A 17196-nucleotide genomic window follows, 5' to 3' on the forward strand; every position below is an offset into this window, starting at 1 on the left:
TATGTGATACCCATCTCTTATTTTAAGACAGTCATTATTTAAATTTCGAAACAATATGGCCATTGGCGTCCGCATGGGGGGGGGGGGAATAACTGCCTTGTCCCTCCGCGAATTTTTAAAAATACATTCTCAATATGCCCCGACCTCAGGATTATGGCATGCCCCGCTGCAACCCCTCAGCCTGTAAACATTTCTTCGGACGCCCATGAGAATTGCCAATTTCAGTGGCTTTAAGAATTTCAGCTACGCCCACCTTTACAAATTTCTTTTACTTTTATTAAAATATTTTCTCTAATCTTCTACTGTTATCAGATTTTACGACTGCCTCGTTAGAGATAAATACAAATTGTATAAGGAGTAGCGATGGCTCGGTGGTTAGCACGCCGAACTCACGACCGCAATGGTGCGTGTTCTAATTCTACCATCGGAGCAGCCCGTGTCAGTAACCATGGTGTGTCCTTGGCGAAGGCATTTCACCCCACCTGCCTCAGAACTAATTAACCTACTTGTGTTGATGTGCTGCAAAGAAAAAACCCAAACCAAATTGTACAGTTTATTTTATTGACTTTGTAACGCACAAACACACTTGATTCATGCAGATATGCCCTAGCTTGTTTAAGATATCATCAGTTGTCATCGGTCTATATCGACAATGTACTCTACCTTATTGCCTCTAACTTGTCGATGACTGTCATTCATTGCCAAATCGTTTTTGCTCAAAAATGAAGAAGACAAAAATCATACAATTAGAATTTGTTAATATAATAAAATTAGTTTATGCTAGTCCGTCAGTCAGTAAATGGATGAAATATCAAGCATTATGAACTGGTTTTTTGTGTGCAGTAGCCACTAAAGGACATTTTATAGTAATAGACATCGAAAACAATAATAAGAAAGAATGGCATATGCCATATCGTCAATCGCATAGTACAGTAATAGCATGTTGACATGTTACGCAAGAAATCCACGGTCAAATCCCACTATGAGCTTATGCTTTTTTTAAAATAAAGAATTTGCTTTCCAAGGATGTTACTTCCCATATTTTTTCTGGGAATGTAAAAAAACACAACAGAACCTAAATGGTAAACAGCAGCCATTACCATAAGAAATCTGCAACTTAATCTATCATTAATCTTGTTTCACCAACTAATTTGAGAATACAATAAAACGAACATTTCTTGTTCTGAGTAAATAACTGATATAGTTCATTTCGTGTGTGAAATATTCTAATAGGTTCATTCGATGTTTAACCACTTGTGTTAATACCATTTTTGTATTTTATTTTACCAACTCGATGAAATATATAAATTATTCACACGATACGAGGAGCTGTATATATCTGAATGAAAGACATTTCATCAGTTTTAAAAAAAATTAATTTATCCTTTGACCCTCTTAATGGTTTTCAGGAGATTGCTAAGCGACTAAATAAACAAATATTTCGTTTCAGAGGTATTAATGTGGGTCACTAAATTAAAACGTCAGTCCTTTTGGGATTGACAATGAAGTTTTTGCATAATTATAACCGTCGTTAGCCAGTCGAATGACTCGCATAAAATTATAATTCTATTTAAAGCATTTCTTGCTTGAGTTCATTTGAAAATGTTATATACTATCCCATTAAATATCATACTAGCTACGAAATATACTAATTAAGTCATCACTAACAATGCACGGATAACACTTTGTCATGAGTGTTCAGTATTGTTTTCTTTTATGAACATGATAGAACATGATAGAACACGACAGATCACGATCAGCTACATCAGGTTAATGGAAATAAGGATACTGCAGTTTCCACGTTTAGATAAAGGAATGTGTCGTATATCTTAGTCCATACGGCCTCTTAAGTTAACTGGCTTTGTATTGCTGAATAATGGTTGATCGACAATCCACTCATTTTAAATGCAAATACGTCGTCTCATATTACAGACAAATTTGAACGATAAAGACCCATTCACTGCCTGTTCATTGATAATTGAAATCAATGGGTTTCTCCATGACGGAAGACAATTTTTTTGTGGAGTTTATTTGTCAACCTTGTTTTAGATAGTTTAAAATATGAAAGTACCAGCTTAATAGTAACGCTGAAACAAACGACAGTAACTTTATTTTGCTAATAAACACTGTGACGCTAACGTATTAGGGATGCTATCACTAGATATGTATAACTTTTGATATTATAATAAAGACGGTCTCATTTTATTGGGGACTATACTATTTATCAGAAAGGGAATTATAGGAAAACATGTGACGAAACTAAATTCGATATATGATCTACCCGAAACTACTGTCTCTCTCTCTCTCTCTCTCTCTCTCTCATGGCAAAGAATTTACGCGGTGTTCCCATCTATTCGTTTAAACACTAATACAGTGCAACGAAAAGGGGCATGATTTATAAGACAAGGGACATAATTCCTAAGACAAGGGGTATATTGGTTCGGACAAGAAGAATAATAGCAACACCCTCTTATAGTTACTAAACGATAGCAATCAATAAAATTGGCAATGCATTTACGAGTTCAGCTTCAAAGCTCGTACAGCTATCTTATGCCATAAGAATCCGGACTTTTATCGCCAGTTAATATCTCATTAGAAGTTAAAGAAGAAACTATGTCGAGTTAAACTGTACTTTTTTACTATGTTGACTTAAACTGTACCTTTTTACTATGTCGACTTAAACTGTACTTTTTAATACAAACATTAATTTTTTAACATTGAGGCTTGAAATCGTCAACGGCTTCGCGTTCTTTTCCAAAAATGGAAGTATTGATCGTTCATGCATCAGTTCTTTTCAACTTATTTAACGGCACTGAAATTCGAAATGATATAAGATCCTACTTTTTTAATCATGCAATGAAAAAAAGAATCTAGATAATTTTGATGCTGCTAAATCATTTTTTGCGGGGGTGGGTGGGAAAAGAATGTAAGATTGAAATGTGTACAGTCACGATCAGTACCACAAAGGCACTACACTGCAGCACGTAAATATCAATATCTGACAGTTAATGACACTATTCTGGGAAAGAAGAAAAGATATTCAGACGCAAAAGCCACTGTGAAACACATTTAAGATTTGCATTTAACATTAGTGTTTATCATTTATGAAATACTCTAATTCAATCACCATTCTCTTCAAAGAAGGGAGTGAGCCGCGGTAGTTGAGTTAGTAGAGCGTCGCCTGTTCGATACCTGCAGAGGCAAGTCAAGGTCGGTTACCTCGGTGGGAAAGGCACTTTACTCTGATTTCCCTGCATGATATATCAAACAATGTGTTAAAAGTGTCATTAAAACCAACAAAAATCAAGAGGCAGTAAAAGATTACTTGGTTTAGATAGCTACGGTACTTCCCTTTAATCAGATAACTGAAATTTAGCAAATGTTGCATGTTCTAATTACATCAAGTAGATATATTTAGTCGACCGCGTAAAATAATTGGTGATATTAGTCAGTCAATTACGGAGAATACTATTTTTAGTAAATATTTGTAGCCAACCATTTTATCAGATGAAAGTTAACAATTCTTTTAAAATCTCTCTAACTTATGACAGATGTTGACATATAGATTACCTGTAATAACAAATGAACATGCAATACGTATGTAGGTTAGGAAATTGTTCATCGTGCCTACTGTGATGAAATCACTACAATCCTATATAATAGCCTTACATAAGAGAGATCTTTGTTGGCGGTATTGGATCATGGAGGCGCCGCCGATATCATCTTTGATCTTCAAATAGGTGATGATTTGAATTGTAAATTGCACTTTTGTGCAAACCTTCGATTCGTTGCCAACAAACTGTAAAATCGTAAGATCTTATTAATAAGTTCTATATCACAAAAAAACATCGTACCGTCAGGTACCTGTGTATTTGCAAATTCATTCGAAATAAAAACATTGACTGTCGTTTATAAAAGATTCTTGATTATCTTTTTACTATCAATATTTATTCATTCACTTTGATTTACTACCAGAGACCAACGTTGATGTCGCATTGATGCAATGGCCTTTCAGTTTAAACAAGAATTGTGAATGTAAGGTTATAAACGGGAACTGACTTCTGTTTTGAAGAAGGAAATTCAAACAGAAGCGTATACATGAGCTTTCCCCGGAAGTAGAATATTATTTTTATTACCAATTATCAAATATTGATAAATTCACAAGAGTGCTTTTTCGTTATAGATACTGACAGATCAATGTCAGAGAGCAGTTTTGCTTTTGAATAGTTCTTGGTGACCCAAATATATAACAAGAGAAAACGCTTCCGATACGTATAGGCATGAAACAACTTTTGTGTTCCTTCAAACATTGCAATTACTGTAATTTAAGGGGAAACATCGTGAACGGACAGCAGGGTACGTTTCGTTCCACGACTGTGTACTCAAATTCGTTACCGAGGAAAAAGATTGTCAGAGTTACCTTTCTAGAAAATTCAGTTTTATATCGAAGAGGTTAGACCATGACATACGTTTTTCTTCATGTCTTATCTTACTTCATTCGGAACTTCCTCTGCTGTTTTGCGAGACAAAAATGCTTTGGATTTATGTTGACGCAGTAATTTAATGAAAAAATCATATTTTTTTCTCCCTGATATTTCTCAGGTAAAAGAAGAAAAAAAAAAAAAAACAAAGAAAGAAATCAAATCTATTCAGACTACTTCTGTTGTTTCTCGTACTAACCGAAAAGATGCGAATGAAAATAAAACAAAAATTGTTCAGCCATTCATTACTTCGTAGTCAGTCCTTGTTTCGTAACCTGCCCAATTAATCCAACTGGCAGCTATTGACATAGATTCGAGATATGACGTGTATGACCGAGTTCGTCAAGCGGCGTAATGCTATTTAAATTGTAGGACTTGTCACTGAAGGTAAATAATTTTTATGTTAGATATGATTTTTAAGATACGGCAAATTTACAAGAAGTTCTATAATAATCTTGCTCCGCTCGTGACTCGATCGGAATATTTCTGATAAATTTAAACTCTACCCTGGTAAATTAAATCTGTACGAGTCAATGCTTTTTAATATAAGCGTATTGATTTTTAGATGGCCACTAACGTTACATTTCAAACGTGTCAGGAACGATGTTCATGACTTCTAATTAACAAAGGAACGTACGATGTCTAAATCTCCAACTAACAAAATAAAAAAATGACAAAAGAAATATTCATATTGCTATATGTGCCATTCAGGTCCTCGTGTGTTTGTCACCATTGTGATTACGTTGAATCCAAGTGTTTGTGTACTGCCTAAAATAAATTGAATTTAGTCTCATGAAGTCACAGCGTGTAACTGAGATTTCATCTGAAATACCATTTGGACAATCTCAGCATTTTCTGTGAAACAACATTAGGATAAGTGTGTGTGTGTGTGTGTGTGTGATTAGGATTTTTAACGTAGCTTTAACAATTGTTCAGACATATCGCTACGATGTCTGCAGTGTGGCAGTTTATGATGATATCTAGCACTGGGGCATCATGCCGCAGACATGTAGCATGATGTTCCACCCAGTCGCATTATCCTGACATCAGGCCAACCAGTCCTAACACTAACCTCTTAATACTGAACGCCTAGCGAGGCAGCTGTTAGTAACATGTCCTTGGTATGACTTGGCCGGGGATAGAACCCACGATCTCCCGCTTCCGAGGCGGACGCTCTAACCACTAGGGATCCGGAGCGGTCAAAATGATAAGTAACCTCAAAAATAGTTGTAGGAATAAAAATGTATGTCTTGGTTTTTGTGATTCGCCTCAGGCGGAGTGAACTACATATGTTGCGACAGCAAGGGCCGACAATATTCTGATTGTGACCTTGTCTTCTCTCGCCGCCATATTGTTCTGTGTGAGCACAAGTATTTCCAAATATAGTTCTCAATGGCGGCGAATTACATTTGAGGTTTCTTTCACGAATTGACGGAAAACACCCCACCTCATATCTCTCCCCTTCCGCCCCTAAAATAACAGATATAACAAAGAAACATGAGTAACTCTGTAGCTAGCGACCTTATTGATGTGTAGATGTTTCTCCAATGACTTTATTTTAAAACGCACTGACAACAAGTTTAAATTCATTTAACTCATGGAATATTTCTTTGTTCATTGTCACTGAATCTTCTTTTTATTTTTTGGAGGGTGCTTTCTCCGGTTAATCTTTACAGACCATGTGGAGAGGCCCTCCTTCCCTAATTGTAAGTGTTTGCTATTTTGCTTTTGTTTCGTATAATGTATTGGTTCTTTATAAAAGTAAGTTTTGTTTACTAGAATTAATAAATTTCCAAGTGTTTGTTATTGTTTCGTTTTCTGAAATGAATTAGTTTTTTTTTATGTAAATATATATATATATATTTTTTTTTCAAACATTTGAATTTTCTCTTTTTTTTTTTCTTTTTTTTTTATTCTATACATTCGTCTATTGCTAAAAAAAATTCCTCTGCTTCTTCTTGATCCCTTTTTTGTCTTCTTATTTCTTTTCTTCTTTGTCTGTCTTTTTCCCTTCTTTGTTCTTGGGTTTCTGCAGCTGGTATTGACTTTGAGGGTTTGGGTATCTGATTTCCTTGTAATGCCGACATTATTGGTAATGATTTGGCTTGTAAGGTTTTTCCTTCTTGTTGTTGCTGGTGCTGTTGACATTGTTGTTTGGGATCTTGAGTATTTTGCATTTTCCCTGTTGCTTCTATTTGCTCCATTCTATTTGTTTTTGATGTTTCCTGTTGATTTTGTTGTTGTTGTTGTACTATTGATCTTGGATTTAAAATCAGTTTTCCTTGCTGCTCTTCTCGTTGATGGTTCTGCTTTGCATTTTTCGCTATGTCTTTATTCTCTATCGCTTGTCCTGCTGTTGTTTTTGTTGTTACATTTGTCACTCCAATCTCTGTTGTTGATGTTATTGTTATTGGGACCCGGTCAGTTATTTGTTTCTTTTGTATTGTATTTTTCTGCTGTTCTTGTTCTTGTTTGTTCTTCTGTCCATCATGTTGGTGCTTTTGGTTTCCCTGCGGTTGTTGTTGTGGATGCTGTGTTTGTTCTGGTTGTTGTCTTTCAGGTTGTTGTTGTGATTTTTTTAAAGTTTGTATTTCTCCTCCCTGTTGTTGTTGTTTATTTGTCTGACTATTATTTCTGTTTTCTGTGTCTCTTGCTGCGTTGTTTTCTGGGTTATTTAGACATTTATGAGGTGTGTGTCCTGTCTGTTGGCATTTATTACACTTTCGATGGTAAATACACCCCTTATACCACGTTTTGGCCAGAAAACCATGTAGAAAAAAGGTTCGTTTCACGTCTGATAATTTACTCCTTTCTATTTCCAATATTCTCGTTCCATTGTATATTGACGTTGTAGGGATGGTTTCTAGTCTTGAAGATATCACTTTGATTTTCAGTTTTGTCTCAAACTTCTCAACTGTTGCTTCCAAGGGTATCTCTAGTGGTATGTCTGAAATGTGTAATTCTCCCGTTTGTTTTTTGATTTTGCGTAAGATAGGTGTAGGCTCTTTGATTGTAACTGTTTCTCCCGCAATATTGAAATCTCCAAACGGTAATATAGGCTGGGTTCCTTTTGGGCGTATGATATAGCCTTCGTCCCCTTTCCGGTTGATTGAATATATTCGTTGCAAAATTTCCGGATTTTGAACTTTCATTGCAACCATTACTGTCGTTGTCCCTGGTATTCTTCCTCTAGGTATTCCAGTCATATCTATTTCCTGTGTGCCTTTTTTATATGTGCATTCCAGAAAAGATTCTCCCTGTATATCTATCCGTCTTGTGTGGAAGTATTTTTCAAGTTCTCTCACTGGCTTGTTCGCTCTGATGGTCGCCATTTTTTCACGTCTGAATCTTCATGCTTGGTTTTGATATTTCGTTTGCTATCGGGATCCATGCATCGTGTTTACTGTCTGTTCATTTTGGCAAATTACCTTTTATTAACGGCAATACGCTCCGATGATAGATGAAAAAATAAGTTCAGAAAGTCCAGACACAAAATATATACCCAATCTGCCATGATAGAAATCTCCGCAGGTGAAACATTCTGTTTGACTTTGCTGGCTCCAGGGGCTTGATAAATAATTATCTAATTCATTGGAGTACACGAAACTGCTTGAATTATTGCCACATTGTTTACATACCATTGAATAATCTATTTTTAAGCCTTGCGGTGGTACAGAGATGCATCCATTATCGGAAACTTTGTAAATAAAGCATTAGCTTTACCTTGAAAGGCTTGTATCAATTATCAACCTTTTACTAAATTCTTTTCTTTATTTGTATTATACCCACCCATCCTTCGTGTGTTTCTAGAGAATGAAGTTTATTGAAAGAAGTTTCGCATGAGAGAGAGAGAGAGAGAGAGATTAACGGGCTGTTTAATTTTTTTCTCCAAATAGATACTTTTAATAGGTCAGTGTATGACAGGTCAAGAACATCATCAGAGTTTGACTTTGAGGTCTAAAAGTAAGGACATATATCCGTTTCTAATTATTTCAATAAAACTGACATGCCCAATTTAAAAACAACATTTTCGAATATCAGTACGGTCACGTGTTTAGGCTCGAATAAACAGTAACACATGAAAGAGTGAAAACAAAAAGCTTTGAAAAATACAATAATTTATTTCCCTGGAAAAATTCTGTAAAAATGAAAAAATATGAACTTACGGTTTTATAGAGTCAAATCCAAAACTGATCCAAGAATAATCCAAGAATAAAATTTAGTAGTCCTAATCATAAAATGTTCTACTGATTTCACGTTTGAATCCCGGCGAAGAATCCAAGATGGAAGACGATGACGTATGCTGCAATCTGATGTGTTGAAGTCTACAGTTCACTGTAAAAAGAAGGAATTATCACTCCGGTTTCTGATAGATGAATAAATTTTTATTTAAAAAACTGTTCTTGTTCCACAATATTACACAAGCACACGTATTTTCCAGAAAAATAACAGAATTAATTCTTTTGAATCAAAGTAATTTAAAATAATTCTAAACCAAGTAATTTGATATAACTCCAAACAGCACAACATACAACAGTCTAACAGCCCAGCTTCTACTGAAATTAATTCTCCAAAACATGGGTTATATGGACTTTCAAAAACGTAAACAAGGGTCACGTGATCATCTTCTGGAAGTTGATATAAGCAAATACTTGTTACAGATCACGTTTACCCAGTGTGACCCTGACGAAAACCAATCATTTTTACTCTAAGAAATAAAATTTTAAAAAATTGTTTATATCTTAAAGGCAAATTCCCATCATGACCTTGCAAACAACCAATCATTTTAAAATAAAATAGAACTTGTTTCCGAAGATTCTACAAATTCTGAAACAAGGTCATGACTTAGATCAACACCTGGTGTTTATGAACTAACATTCAAGGTCACATTTTTCCTAAAAGAAAGTATCATCTCTAGTGAATAAATTTACATTACATTATCATAATGAAAAATTATTTTTTTTAAAAAACTGACAAACAATTAAATTGAAACAAATATATACTAAATCAGATCTAATTGAATCAAATATACATAACAGTACATGTACGTTAGTGTTCGTGTCCACCCTCTGTCATAATCTGAATCAATATGAACAATACCATCACGAGTAACGGCAAACTCGTTTGGTTATTAAAGAGAACATATTAAGATGGGTGTCGATAGTAAGACATTTGTGAAAAAAATATTTATATAAAGCGGAATAGAAAATCACAGGCTATGAATAGTGACTAGAGGCTAAATATTTGTACTAATGCTACGCTCATTCTAATATTCTCTAACCGTTATTAATTATCATCGAGACCATCTTGCAGCAAAAGGAATCGAAATTTGGTTCTTTTATCTAGGTAATGCATATGAAAATTAACCATTTTCATCAAAGACAATTAATAACTAATGTTTATTTAATATTATTATTGTATGATTCCATATATTTGGATACCAGACATGCGTACACGTTCTTCGGTGTTTCACACATCCGAAAATATCTACAGTGTTTAAGTAGGGGTTTTCCCTTTCCGTCTAAGATTCTCCGTTGCCTTTTAGGTGAATCGTGCTATCCATGATATACACAAAACTTTAACCTGGCTTGCGCATGTGAAAAGCAACCGCTTTGCATTCATGGGTTCAAAGCAAATCAGTGACATCCGTTCAAGGGTGAGTGGTCTTCCAGCTTTTTCTGCAAATACTAGGCGAATATTTTGAATGTTTTCATTCCTTAGAAGAAAAACCTCAAAGTAGCACTCTCTCATAATAAAACTGCAGCATGTTTGACGCAAACCTCTTACATAAATTATTCCCTTTAAACTGTTTTTGCAGGAATTAGCAATCACAATGTGGACATTATAAAAATTTACTGTAAAAGTCATTAAATTATTTGAATCATTGTTTATTTTATCTGCTGCTTCCGTCCATATTGGACGCAGAACTGACACTGATGATAATTCCAATGAAGGACTAATTCTGAGTTAACCATGCTGAGAACGAGTGTTGTTTGTTTAACATTGTTGTAATGGTGTTTCTTAAACATTGGTGTACAGTCTTTGTGTAACAGTATTGTAGTAGTGGTTGGCGGAGGGGAAGAGGACAGCTTTGATGTCGAAACTACTTTACGAAACTATATCTAAAATTGAAAATTTTGCAAGTGGTTTAACTTCTTATCCTAAAGTCTCTTGAATTGTATCCTTGACTCTTGCAGAGAGGCTAATGTTCCTTTTTTATTAAAAAATTTGTTACATGTACATATAAAATCACCAATAATTTGTCACCAACGTATGTCACATATGACTTGCCCAATACGATTAAAGAATTCTACGCGTTATAATTTGAGTCAATGCGATCTCTTTGTAAGCATACAGAGTAGAACAGCTCTCTAAAGAAACCTATGTGTCGCTTTCATCATTACGGTGTGGAACAATCTTCAATAACCAGCTAAGAAGGAAGCGTCTTTCAAAAGTATTAAACAAGCAGTTTCTATGTCCACGATAAAGTACCAGATTACGTGTCATTTGACTGAGGTAATCTTCGTGATAAGATCCTACTCAGTCGTTTAAGACATACATGAAGTACTGTCGCTCTTGACTGATATACTTTGAGTATGCTTGATAATCCTGCCTGTTCGTGGAGTTCACCAGTTGATTTTATTTTTGTTTCTTTTTTGTCTTGTTTTAACGGCACTGGCTATACCATGGCCAGCAAATACAATCTAAAAGCCTTTCCCAAAGACACATCTAAACCTAGACAGCCGACCAGGGCTGGCTTTAGCGGTTATTTAACCTTCTGTCCTTAGATTACGAGTTGGACGCTCAACGAACTGAACTAGAGCGACTCCCTCACCAAATGACTTTGATTTTATATTTGAAAGTATCGTCGTCTTTGAGCTATTTCTTTTTAATGCATTGAGTTGACTTAATTGATTTACACACACTTTTGAGGAAAAAGGACCATGTTTCCCATGTGTAGAAAACAGATCCAATGTTTAGAAAAACTAAACATAATATAAACATGTATGTATGTGTGCATGTATGTATGTGTGTATGTATGTATGTATGTACGTGTGTGTGTGTGGATGGATGTATGTGTGTGCGTGCGTGCGTGTGTGTGTGTGTCATTGATGTACCGCTCCGGTGGCCTAGTGGTTAGAGCGTCTGCCCCGGTAGTCGTGGGTTCAATCCCCAGCCGAATCATACCAAAGACTTATAAAAATGGTACTAACAGGTGCATCGCTTAGCGTTCAGCATTAAGAGGTTAGTGTTAGGACTGGACGTCCTGGTGTCCGGATAATGTGACTAAGTGGGACATCATGCTACATGTCTGCGGCATGATGCCCAAGTGCTGGACATCACTATAAACTACCACATTGCAGACATCGTAGCGATACGACTGAAAAATTGTTTAAGATACGTTAAAAAATCCAAATCACATTAGACGTGTCATTGATGTACACGTTGCTTTTAGTAAAATGTATAAATAGGAATGAAATATATGTATTTATGGTACCCACCGTGTGTTTTGTTCTCACATAAACAGTTAATTTATGTTATGCATTGGCCTGTCGACAATGACGACAAGGATGGCGAGGATGATGATCATTTTCAGTAACGTTCTGATGACAATGATGACGAGAACGATACTGGTTCGTAGATATTTGTTATTTACATTTCATCTACATTAATTCGCCTTCATTATTGTGTCATCTGGCATTCTGTCTAAATATTAGTAAGACGATAGGCACAAGTGGGATACTATCGTAGGATGGGGCTACAGAAAGGTTGCTGGTCGAGGAAGCGAGAATATTTATGACCGACGCTTTCTTTTCCACTTTACATCAAGAACTCTCTAATTTCTTTATTTTGAACCGTGTCACACGTGTCTTCCTGCTAGTCATCTTTAAAATGTTGCATAATGTATCAAGATAAACGTAGCCAATTATTTTTGGAATGCTCATGTGATTATTCTCGTGTGTTGCGAAAATTAATCATTTGTACATGGACGTTGGACGGTATTGCGACGTTGAACCAGACTACTGTGAATAATTTTGTCACATCTTTTGGACCATTCTGAAGGTAGGGCAGGATGTGAAGACCTTATCGATAGTTAAGATATTCGTAGATGGCAGTTTAAGATGTATTTATAGAACATATATGTCCAGTTTGACATTTCACCGCTTCTTGATAACTTTCCGCTGCTTTAGGAAAACTGACGTTATTTATAAAAAGCATAAGAAAAAAATGTACTCGAAAGTGCACAACTTTCTAGCAGTCGGTACTAAATTTACCTGGAAATATTACATTTATTCTGGAATAAGTTATATTGCCAAAATATGTGAGACTGAATATTTTGACGACTATACAATGGGATATATATTTCTGCATTTAATTTGTGAATTTTGTATTTTTCCACCCGTTGATCCATGTTTGTTCTTCTGCAATTCGATATAGGCAGGGTGTGTGTACCATGGATGACATTTTAACGTACCTTGTTGTTTTTGCTAATTTTGCTGAACAGTAACTATTCATTATACTATACTATTTAAATATCTACATTTATGTTACTAAATTCTCTGTCTCTCGCTGTCTCTGTCTCTCTCAGTGTGATATTGATCTGTTTAACGTGAGACCGGATACAGCCTCTGACGCAATTAATCAATATTTCGCTTGTTAACGCCCGTCTATGGAATGCCAGTTACTGGTAAACTACGGCCTAGCCGTGGGGAAAGTGCTGACGAGAAATCCGTCGTCGTACGAGAACTTCGTTTGCTGCCAATTGATACCATATAGACCAGATGATGATCCAGGAATATTGATTTTGTGTGGTGGGGGGTGGGGTATTAAATAAGTAGACAGGGGGATGTGGGAAGGATGGTCTTTTAACGTACCTTGTTATTTTTGCTAATTTCATTGAACAGTTCGAAAAATGTATTGCTCAGTGGTGGAACAAAATCTTACCTTATTACATTCTCAGGGCAAATATATTGAAAGATTTAACGCATCCTTACCGAAAATCTTATTAAATGTTACTCGATTGAATTTCAGAACCATTACATATATATTCTGACGGCAAGGTTTTCAGTTTTATTAGTTTAATGGCCTTTGCTCCAGAAAACGATTCAAACACCTGACGTGTCTGCTGGTGAATTTATTACAGCAAAATGAATCCTATTACATTTCAATCATGCAACCATGCAACAATGTCGCCCCAAAGAAGCTGTATACATTAATTGTGTTGTATCTGTGCAAACGTTTTTCTATCAACGAATGATCTCAGTAAATGTACATGGAGTAAGTTATCGTTTTGCCTTATTTAAATCTCGTTTCAATAGAATAAAAATGGTGTGAAATGCAAACTGTTCCTTCCTAATTAATTAAATGTAAAACCCCAAAATAAAACAACATACTTCATCTGATATTATCATCACACTAGTGTTAAGGAGCAAGTTTTTAACGTGCTTGCCCTTGTTCAATATTTTTAAAATCACGTGAGCAAATTGGAACATCAATGATTTCAAGATCAGGAAACCAATGTTAAAGGGGTCAATAGGCAAATTATTTTTATTTTTTTGGGTCTAACACAATTATTCAGCACAGGACATGATATATATGGAGGCCAGTATATTCGATGGAAGAAGAACTCATAAAACCCCGGAAAGAAGCACCGGCCCACTGGAAGCTACTGGCACGTTTTCTCACATATCTTAGTTGGCCCAGCCTGAGACTGAAAAACACGCCGACAGATGTGAGATGTGCGAATCGGCTGTAAAGACGAGCGCCTTCGAACACTCGGCCAATTGGATCCCCCCACATAGGCAACTGAAAGGCAATTTCGCGCATTCATAGTCTAATATGACACAATCATATTGGCCACCAGAAGATAATGTCACTTTCAGTGGGAGCTACATAGGTAGGGGTATTGACAAGGTCATCGATTGCTGTTTTTATTTGTCAAAAGTTTTGGGGTGTCTGTACCTGTGGATAGATGGTAAAACTATAAACGTGATATCCTAAATCACACGGGATGTGTCATTATCACAGAAAGCTTGCGATAGATTTGACTATCGTATCCTTTGAGAATGCTAAGGATATCAATGGCTTTCACCTGCTGATATTTCACCACAATTCACCAATTCTGGATTAGATTCTCATCTCGATGTTTACCCTGCAGGTATTCACGCCAAAAATATTATAATAGGTGGACCTGTCGAACGCTTTCTGTCCATGAAAGCAAATCAAGATGTTATCTCTTGGAAACGTTGTTCCTAGACACTGTACATATTTTTGTAGTCAGCTTGACATATCTCCACCAGCTGATGCACAGGCGTGGTACTATGACAGTAAGTGACTAATCAGAATTGCACGGTGATTTTTATTTATTATATCCAAGGATCTACGAATACTTAAACGAGGACAACGTTTTCTGCGTCGAGCACGACAACAGGTGTGGGTATCTTCAGAAAACAACTGTTTCATTTAATGCGAATCTTAGATGATTTAGGGACAAATAGTGTGACAGACGAATATGCCCAAATTAATTACACTTGGGGATACCAATAAATCTTTACAAATTAAAACTTTAAAAACTATCCGTGGAGTCCTGCCATTCTTCAACTAAATGAGAAGCTAAAACAGAATTAATGCCGGTCTGGGTTTAAAACTGGAGATTTGTTGACCGCTAATGCAAATGGACAGGCAAACTCCGATTTATTTGACAAGTCAAACATCTCCTCTAAATTCTTTAAGGTTTAGACGCATTCTCTGGACGGAAACGTTTGAAGAGTTCAAGGAATGCCTCATGTTGTTTTGCCGAAACAACGGCGATGCCCCCAAGGTACGCCTCTGTCAAAATCGGCGAGGGAGAGGCTTGTGCACGTACCAAAAGTTGATACATATGTTTTCCAGGTAAGTAAAGGTGATATTATTGGTAAATTACCGTTTGCATGAAGAATGTCCTCATATTTAAATGCAGTTGTCGATGTATTAACTTTTGTTGTTTAAAGGATGAATCATGAAACAAATTTGTATAACCTGTCTGTGTTTACTCTTAGCAACGTATTTTTACTTGTGTCAGACTGAGAGTGTGCGTTATAGTCCTAACAATCTTGTATTAGTATCGACGAAATACTGTTTCTGTAGATGGATTAGACGAAACATGTATTGAAACAAACCTAAGGTTATATATGAAAAACAATGCTTTTTAGAACACCATAATGTTAAAAAATGGAGATCCATTGGCGAGCAAGCCACTAAGGGGAAAGGGTATTGGCTTTCCCGACGTGTCCTTTAATATAATACAAATGTATATTCCAGGATGTTCAATGTTTTGTAAAACTTTACCAGAGCTAAACAGGGATTTTTCAAACGTAGGAAAGAGAACATGTCAAAATAGCTTTAAAGGCCTTTTTTGTATTGCATTTGGTGTGATCCTGGTCAAATAAATGGTAATATAATGGTGTGGATAATTTTTTATGCGTGCATTTCGTATTCAAATGGTCCCAGTTGTGATAAAGAATTTGATAACTTTTAGGAGATGTACGTTTTGGGGCGATATACTTTTATGGGGATATACGTTTTGGGGCGATATACTTTTATGGGGATATACGTTTTGGGATCTAATATTACTATGCCTCTAAATTTCTGAGTAGTCGACTTGTTGCCTTCAGATTTAAACGCACAGTAATAATTAATTATCCACTGAAGAAAACAATAACACAGATCATGCATTCATCGTTTCAATATCGCTATCAGACGGGACTCATTGCTAAGTAATTCAAACCCTATTCAAGCATTTTGTCGACGGGTAGAGGAAGAAAATATTTTCCCACAAAGAACAAAGAGATTAACGTCTGACACAAGAAAACACTCAGAATTAATCTTGAATAAGCAAGAATCAGAAACCACATCGATGATATATAGATAAGATTTAGTGGTGGTGCTCAAATTTACATTCAGTCAATGTTCTAAATGCTTTTTCGTGCCTGTTGGTGAGAATTTAAAAGGTCTGTGTCAAAGGTATTTATTCTGAGTAATTTTTTTATGCAACTCGTTTTAACTACTTGATCATGTCTGAATAGTTTACTGCTTTTGCGGAGCAAAATATCCGGATTTTTCTTACTCAGTGATGTAATGAATTACTCTGTGTCAGTATGTCAACTTTTTATTTTTCCATAGACGAGAAATTTAAATATAAATATCAAATTGATTTTAACAACGAGAGCTTATAAAAAAAAACGAATGAAATTAATTCACCCATTAATCCCCTTGATTGCTGTTTCAGTTTTCGATTTTCTTATATGATACATACAGCTGTAGAAAATGATGCTAGTAAAATCACTCAAAACCGAAAGGCCTGGATACCAAAATTGGCTTTGAGATCATTTCAGTTTGGCCCCGGACATTTCCTTCTTTAAAAGTATTATTTTCCCGAATAACCGAAACCCCACTTCTCTGAAAACCGAAACAAACTGTCGACCCGAATATTCAATTTTACATACCATAAATCTGAAACTCACTTCAGACTTGGAAATTTATTTTAGTTACTAAATTTATTTTAGTTACTAAATTGCACAAAATCATGATATACATATGCAATACTCGTTATCATTTTTAAACGCTAGAAAACGTGCGCTCAATAATAATAATAATAATAATAATAGCAATTATGCTATAACATATTCTTGCCTAATGTTTCAAATTTTTTTTTGTTGTATCAAAGTGCAATTTT

The 17196-nt window shown here is 35.5% G+C and overlaps 1 protein-coding gene across 5 annotated transcripts in view; it reads left to right on the forward strand.

Moving 5' to 3' along the window:
* Window positions 1-17196, forward strand: part of LOC149795765 (uncharacterized) — a 95167-nt gene that overhangs the window by 30020 nt on the left and 47951 nt on the right. The window contains exon 1 of one of the 5 annotated variants that reach the window (XM_089965676.1): window positions 14186-15374. The exons of the other annotated variants lie outside the window; for them this stretch is intronic. Coding sequence (XP_089821802.1) covers window positions 15261-15374 — 114 coding nt within the window. The 5' untranslated portion in view covers window positions 14186-15260. Of the gene's footprint in view, window positions 1-14185; window positions 15375-17196 lie in introns of those variants that run through there. 5 annotated transcript variants of the gene reach the window in all.

This window comes from Sinohyriopsis cumingii, chromosome 7 (genome assembly GCF_028554795.1).
Source record: "Sinohyriopsis cumingii isolate HCF-2022 chromosome 7, ASM2855479v2, whole genome shotgun sequence".
NCBI classification, from domain to species: domain Eukaryota; kingdom Metazoa; phylum Mollusca; class Bivalvia; order Unionida; family Unionidae; genus Sinohyriopsis; species Sinohyriopsis cumingii.